The 8,146-nt window shown below is 32.8% G+C and overlaps 1 protein-coding gene across 6 annotated transcripts in view; it reads left to right on the forward strand.

Moving 5' to 3' along the window:
* LOC129231548 (forkhead box protein P1-like) overlaps positions 1-6,841 on the forward strand; it is a 370,765-nt gene extending 363,924 nt beyond the window's left edge. For all 6 annotated transcript variants that reach the window (XM_054865895.1, XM_054865897.1, XM_054865898.1 and 3 more), the window contains 3 exons: positions 875-956; positions 5,099-5,271; positions 5,798-6,841. In XM_054865895.1, coding sequence (XP_054721870.1) covers positions 875-956; positions 5,099-5,271; positions 5,798-5,996 — 454 coding nt within the window. In that variant the 3' untranslated portion in view covers positions 5,997-6,841. The remainder of the gene's footprint in view (positions 1-874; positions 957-5,098; positions 5,272-5,797) is intronic.
* Positions 6,842-8,146: the final 1,305 nt, after the last annotated feature.

Genomic DNA, 8,146 nt, shown 5'->3' on the forward strand with positions numbered 1-8,146 from the left:
TCTTTGTACTACAAAAATCAACTAGACAAACTCATTACACGAAGAAATAATTGCGAAAAAGCATCGCGTAAAGCACGCATCAGTTCAATAAAAATGGTTTCTACTTCGATGTTACACATTTGATTGTTACAGACATGACGAATTTCCCGCAATATGATAGCTGCACATTGCACATGAAATATTCGAAAATAAAAACGCATTGTTATGTTCATGACATTAAATATCTTTTTTATTATTCAGAAATAGATTGAAATATTAATTTACTAAGCGTTTTAACTTGCGTTACCGACATGATCTTTTATTTGGTAGAGACAAAAAAGTAAAAATTGAAAAAAAAAAAAAAAAAAACGTATCTGTAACTGTATGGAAGAGATTCCATATTCCAATCTTTTATTTAGGAAAAATATGCTGAGAAAACATAGAAGAAATAATACTTGTTGTTATCAGAGCAAATGCCGATGTTAAAACTTTTTAAAATTAAACGCAATAAGGTAATTTTCTTTGTGGTATTATTACAACGTTGTGTTTATTTGAATCTTTCGCTTTCAAAGTAATTACAATTATGTCTAATTACTTATAAATTTTTAATCTAAATAACGTTTCTGAATTAATCAAAGGCACTTTTTAGCCTCAACTTGCAAATGAAAAAAATTAAAATAATGAGATAAAATCAATCTTAGTATCAGCAATGGGATAATCGAACAAAAATAGGTACTTCATAAAATCATATCGATTTTCATTTAATGAGTGGTTATCTCTAATTATATCAGCTTTATTTTCTTTAGAAACAAAAAAAAAATGCATTTTTAAGCACAAAAATGCCTGCCGATTTAGATCAAAATGAAACTAATGCTTGTGAATTTACAATTCACAGGACCCTTTCACTTGGCTTGGAAAACCAAAGCCCTCCAATGTGTCCAAAAGAATATGCCGAAAGTCTGGCAACAACAACTCAGGTAGGTACTATTTCAACAAAGTTGGTAGTATCTTACATGTCCCAACTCGAACTTACCTCATTGTAAGATTGCTCAAATGAAAGGGAAATGAGCTATTTTCGCTGAGTGTTTTCTTGGCAGTTTGTTGACTACTCTAGCTTGACCACAGAAAGATGGCGGATGAACTTGAAGCGGGAACAGAACACTAAGTATTGTAATAGGTAGGATCAGCGAGATCGGGTGAGTAGTAAAGACTTCACTGTTTGCTAGTTTTCGCTGATCCTACCTGTTACAAAATGTCTATTTGCCCTTCCAATTCATCCGCCATCTCTCCGTGGTCCAGCTATGCCACAGCTTATTTTGTTGACAGAAATCAATGGACTCAAATTTATCCGCGTGTAACTGCCAGTCTCTGAACTCTAAATACGTGCGTAACCGACGAGTTTTAGATTCTCCGGCGTCTAATGGCAGGTTTTAAGGGGCATGGACACGTGACCTCTCTAAAAAAAAAACATCCATTAAATAGTTTTTAATTATTTTCAATCAGTATTAACTTACTATTGTTAACTATTATTCAAAAAACCATACAACACATTTGAATGAAATAACTTTTGTTCCATTGCCTTGCACTGTGGAGCGTTATCTTCCATAGGAAAATTATGGGGTAAAATTGTGGGGTGGAGATCTGGGGGGGGGGGTATTACATTTTTCTCACTTATCTCACGAGTTTCCAAATTAAGGGTACCTAATGTCATGATTCCTCCCTGCTTCATTGAATTCAAAAAGAAGTGCAGGTGTATGTGTACTAAAAAGAGTCACACACGTTCCAATCAAGGAAACAAACTGAAATTGTTGATTTCTTTTTCAGTTTATAAAAAGCAAAACAGAACAGAAACAATATGTAACTTGTAAAAGAAGTAGTCGAAAACTTTGTACAATGAAATTAGTAAAAATATGACAACGTGTATACATGCAGAAATAAAAGGAATTACAAAGAAATTAAAAAAACTCTGCAAACAGCTGTTTCGGGGTTATAAAACAAACCCCCTTCATCACTGCATAAAATAACGATGGAACGCAAAGTCAAACGACAGACAAATGAACGAGAAAAATAAGACGAGGATGAAACAGACGAGAAGTGGCCGGAACCGGAAACGTTACATCAGCAGAAAACAGCAAGGACATCTGTACTTAGGAAAAACTTCATAGACAGAAAAAAAAAATATTAAAGGAAAGGATTCAAAACAGTAGGGAATGAGGACGTTCTCGACAAATCATTCACTAAAAAAGTAGAATTTTTCCAGATGCAGTAAGATTCCCAAAAATCTAAATCGTCAGTGGAAGAGCAACCATGGATAATTTCGGCAGAAGAAAAATTGAAATTATGGTTGCAGGACTAACAATGTTGGGCGATGGAGGAACGTTTAAAATCCTGCTTTTTGACATAATTTTCATGTTCTTTTAGACGGAATTTGAGAGCACGTCCTATGTGTGCCAATCCACACTGACACTATAAATCCCCCATCTGTCAAATTTTTGAACAGGGTGTTTAAGTTGTGAAAATTTCAGTTTATTAATTGGGGAAAATGTGGCAGAAAATTTGAACTTTCAGGATTTTAGCGATCATATAGAGTAAAACGAAAGAGTTAAAACAATTTTTAGGAATACGCGTTCGATTATTAGTATAGTTGAGTTACTTAGTTTCCTGTAAATGGTATCTATGATATCAATTGGAAAAACCTCGACCCAACGCTATGCTTTTTTTTTAAACTTCAACTCTGAGGAAAGTAAAACGGAATTAGAACGAATGGACAACGCCCGAAAAATAAAAGTTTTAGAAGAGGCTAACTTTTGTTGTGGGGGTGGGGGATGGCTAGATAACTTATGAGGGGAAAGTGACTACAAAGGGTTTGCAGAAAACAATAGTAATAAAAGTATTGTCTTGACGAGTGATAGAGACATCGAAGAAAGATGATTGCAAGATTCAACTTCCACAGTAAATTAGATGTGCCTGTCAATAGAGTTTGAAACAGATAGCAAATGATCTGGGTCACGGAGAGACGAGTCCCAAAGAACGAAAATATCATCTACATACCATACATAAAATTCAAACTGTACAATGCTAAATAATTTAAGTTCAAAGTAAGTGCATGTAATATAGCTTAAAATTGGACTCAAAGGGTTGCCCATTGATATACCCTCGGTCATACGGAAAAAGATGTTGTCAAAAATAAAAGTATTTTGTTCCTAGCATGATCGAGTCGAATTGAACGATTCATCAGTCTCACAGTTCGAAAAAAGATATGTTCTAACATTCTTTATTTAAGACAGTATAGCTCGTCTTTCACGGGTACGTTAATAAAGAGTGATTTGACGTCAAAGCTTAAAGGAGACCTTTATGTGATTTTTCAACTCGAAAATACGAAGTTTTATCAACAATTTCTAAAATGTCCAAATTATCCATGGTTGTTCTTCCACTTACGATTTAGATTTTTGGGAATCCCACTGCATCCGGAAAAAATTCTACTTGATTAGTGAAAGATTTATCGAGCACGTCCCCATTCCCTACTGTTTAGAAACCTTTCCTTTAATAATTTTTTTTCTGTCTATGACATTTTCCCTAGGTACGGATGTCCTCGTTGTTTTCTGCTGACGTAACGTTTCCGGTTCCGCTCACTTCTAGTCTATTTACTCGTCCTCGTCTTACTTCTCATTCATTCGTCGGTCGTTTCACTTTGCGTTCCATCGTTGGTTTTATAACCCCGAAACAGCTGTTTGCAGAGTTTTACAACACTTTTTAATTCATTTTATTTGTACATGTACACACGTTGTCATATTTTTATTAAGATGGAACTTTTTTAAAAAAATCATAATATTAAAATAACGGCATATAGTAATTTCATCAATGGCTTTAAAAAGAAATCAGCACCAATTTCAAAATTCGTGATGTTGTTTGCAAATAATTCATTAAAGTCTATATGCTATGATTCTTAAGTAAAATTCTGTATAATCAATCCAATACCGTTCTCAAAGGTCATGAGGTAAGAGACTAACGCTCCCTCTCATGCGAAAAGTATAAGTACATTTCTAAAAGTTTCCCCCTATGGATCCCTTTACCAAACTAGTCCTCTTGCTATCACATTGGCAATGCTTCTGCTTATTATAAGGATAACCTGATAGAAAGGATTTTACGAGATTAATTAGGGGTTACTTAATATTATTCCGTCCTAGAAATTAAAAGTACCCGAGAAAATTTTCCAAAACATTTCCTTGGAAAAAAAATGTTCTCTTGTTATCAGAGAAGAAATTTCCATGCAAGTAAAGGGTAGGGCAAAGTTTCCCTTAAAAATGTAGCTTAACGGAAGTTCGTTATAGAATACTGCAACGTACATGAATTTCACTTTAAATTAAATGCATTACAAAAGATATGCAGAAATTTTTAAAAAGCAAACACCTTCCTCCAATAGTACAACTGGACAGTCTACTGGCGTTCTTACACAATGGTGAATCTAGGAAGGGTGCAATGGAGCTACTGCCTCCACGCTCCCAAAACCTAAACTAAAGTATTTGGTTGGTTGGTTGGTTGATTTGATTTTTTATGGCGCAAGAGCCCTTGAGGGCTATACTGCGCCAACTTAAGTATTTGATTTAAAAAATAAAGAAAAATTGCTTCTGTTAGCTCTTTCAGTTGTTTTTCGGAACACTTAATAATAAACAAAATTCGATACTATTTCCGATGTCTCTATCATCATTGTTTGATCTTTGAAATTTCATTTCGGTTTTTGCCTTTTAGTGTGTTTAAGAACTTTTATGTATGAATTTATGATATTACATTTAAAGAAAAGCATTTATTCTCTACAGTAAATTCTTAAGGCGTCACAGCGGATCAAAGAAACACACACACACACAGCCCAATCCCCCCCCCCCCCCAACCAGAGCCCTGGATTCAAAACAAGTCTTGAGCGCCAAATTATCTAACGCACAACCAGCAATATAAAAATATAACTCAAGAAATCACATAATGTTGAGCTGAAGACTTTATATAGTAGAATTCACAGATTACTTTAAATTATAATGTTGCTGTATTGTTCATATATTTTTAAATAATAAGTGTAAAGTTAATATTTTATGTAAAATTAAATGAATTACGATTTTTGTTTCAGAACAATTCCAATAATTTATCAAACTACGTAACAATTACTCCGATGAATGATAACATGAATTCAACAGCTTGTCATACGGTAACGTCTTCAGGATCGATGTCATCATGCGCTTTGAGTGAGACGGAGAACTTCGTTTCAAATCTTATGTGCCACGCAATGGATATGTCAAATACGTATGTCTTTTAAACTTAAACTTATATACGTATATAATATACTAAACATTATTATATATAATGTCATTTTTATTTAAATTGTTATGGTTGTGATTTTATGAATTTAAAATTAGTTTATTTTAGCTAGAGAAGTAGAATGAATTTTATGCTATCTTTATTTTTACTGTTGAAAATATTAAGTAGGATAACCATAAAGGTTCAACTCCCACTGCCGTATAAAAGCATCATACAATCAAACTAAAATAGCTCGGTATGAGTTATCTGCAATAGGAATTTCGAAAGTAAAGTTGCAAATGAGAGACATTCCTTAATGCATTAAGCATATCATTAAAATTTTATAATTATAGCTTTAATGCTGAGAAATGTATATGAAAACTTTATTGTATAACCTATATCACTTCATTACAAATCAAATTTTAACAAGATCCCTTAAAAGATTTTTATAATGAAATCAGTTCAAGAAATAGAAATTGATAATTTTTAAACTGTAAAATGCATTGTTCAATTCAATTTTTCTTTTTTACAGAGAACAAACACGAAATGTATTAGTTAAACACGAACCTCCCAACGATAATATGAGTGATCTTGGTGATCAATATCTGGTAGAAGAACCTGAAGAAGTTAGTGGGTCTGAAGAAGCTGAAGATTTATCAGCATCACAAAATAACGGATGTTTAGGTCAGCATCACAGATCAAAACCATCAACAAGACCCAATTCTGAATGAACTACTATTTACTTAAAACTCACATTGGGTATTATAAGACATGTGAAAAAATGGATTTTAACGACGATTGAAAGATAGAAAGTTTATGCTAAAGAAACTATATGGATGTATATTTACATATGCATCCTACCAGTCAAAAGTGTTAACTATGCCGAGATATTGTAGTGTTGGCATTTTTTACTTCATTACCTTGTGATTTTTCCTAAAGTGGAACCAAACTGTGAATAAACGTCGCTCAGTACCTCGAACCTGTTATGTTCACCTATTCCAGTCAACATCTTTTGATACAAACTATGATTTTAATATGTTGGTTATGTAAAGTCATAGTTGTCAGCACATTGTTGTTAAGCATGGCGAATGTGTTATAATAAGCTTAGTTTCCTCCATAGTTTAGCCAAACATCATATTCAATATAAAAGTAGGCCATTTTTAATATGAAATAAACATCTGTCCAAACATCAGTCATCTCTTTTAAAAGTGGCTGGAGAAGCAACATTAAAGTCTGTTAAATGCAAGTTGATTTTAGAAAGAAAAAGTTTTATTTCATAATTCGTTGTGATACATCACTTTTATATAAAAAGCATGCTTTGAAAAACCAAAAAAAAAAAAAGAATACTGAAATAAGTTACATCAGATTCTTTCATAATTGTGTAGTATTTAATATTAAGTTTCAGATATACATATTCATGCTATAATGCGTTCGATTTTTCATGTTATTTTGCAGTTTAAGATTCTTCCAAAGCATTGATCACAGATTGAAATGGGTGTAAGAGCATTACAAAATCTTACTTTGTAAATAAATACTTAACCAGTCTATAATGTTGAATCATTTCCTTTGTCTCTCTGTTATTACTTCTCATCAGCACCATAAAAGATTACAAAAAGAAATATTAATTGCAAGCCATACAGTCCAATAACTAGAAACCCCCAAGAACCGGCTAAAAACTTAAAAATAAAAATTGAAAAATAATAATAACAATAAACTACATTTAAAAAATGTTAAATATGTTCTTCGACTTAGTAGTGCAAATCTCTTAATTTATTAATTGTCAAAAATCCACTTTTGCATACGTGTGCATTCTTTGATTTTTTTTTTTTTTTTTTTTTTTTTTCTGCAATCCGGGACTATTTTCATGAGTGTTTGTGTCCAACGTTGGAGGTTGGAACCATATTCTTTAGTTAATATTTTACCATTTTCAAGAAAGCAAATGAACAAAATGTCCATCATTTCCGAAGGCTAATTTTTTGAAGCCTATTGTTCCAATTCTGATGGGGTTTTCAACAGAGAATGTGGATGTTATTTTAAATTTTTTGTTATTTCGAGGGAGGGGCTGGAAGTATTTTTCTTATTCGGATAGAAGTTTTCAGAGATACTGTTGATGTTATTTGAAAACTTAAATCCTTCTAACCAATGAGATTTTCAGAAGACTTTCTGATAGGGAATGGTTTTTTTTTTCTTTTTATGGGAAGTTTAGGGGACTATTGTCCTTATTCTGAAGGACGTTTTTAAAGGTTGTTGCCTTTACTCTAATAGGGATTTTTAAGGACTGTTGCTCTCGCTAAAGTAAGGATTTTTCGGAGGACTATTGTCGGAGATTGCACTGGGTTTTTGATGACTGCTGTCCTAATTCTTAAGAGAGTTTATTGGGACTGTTGACACTATTTTGGGACCTTTACCGTTATTCTAATGACGCTTTTAGCTATATTTACCTTTATTTATTCGGATATTGGTATCTTTAGGGAAGTGCTAACTTAATTTACGTAGTTTTCTCACTCGGATGGGAATTTTAAGGGATTAATGTCCAAACTTTAATGAGGAATTTTAATGTCTGTTGTCATAATTTTGCACTATTTTTTTTTTTTTTAATTTTATTCAAGCGAGATTTTTGAACATGCTTCACTTAACACAACTTAAATTTTCGAGATAGAATCGTGCAAAGTCGAGCGACGCAGCTATTCAAACAAAACTCTTACCTTGCCATTTTAAGCAACAACAAGGCTTCTTTAACCATTAATACACACACACACACACACAATTTTGCAAAATATCCCTATGTGTCGCCACCATATGGGGGAGGCTATGAGGTACAACAGCAAAAGGGCCAGAGCGAAAAAAAGCTAGAGATTAAAATTTATTATGATGTATAAAA

The sequence above is a fragment of the Uloborus diversus genome, chromosome 10, assembly GCF_026930045.1.
Source record: "Uloborus diversus isolate 005 chromosome 10, Udiv.v.3.1, whole genome shotgun sequence".
Classification (NCBI taxonomy): domain Eukaryota; kingdom Metazoa; phylum Arthropoda; class Arachnida; order Araneae; family Uloboridae; genus Uloborus; species Uloborus diversus.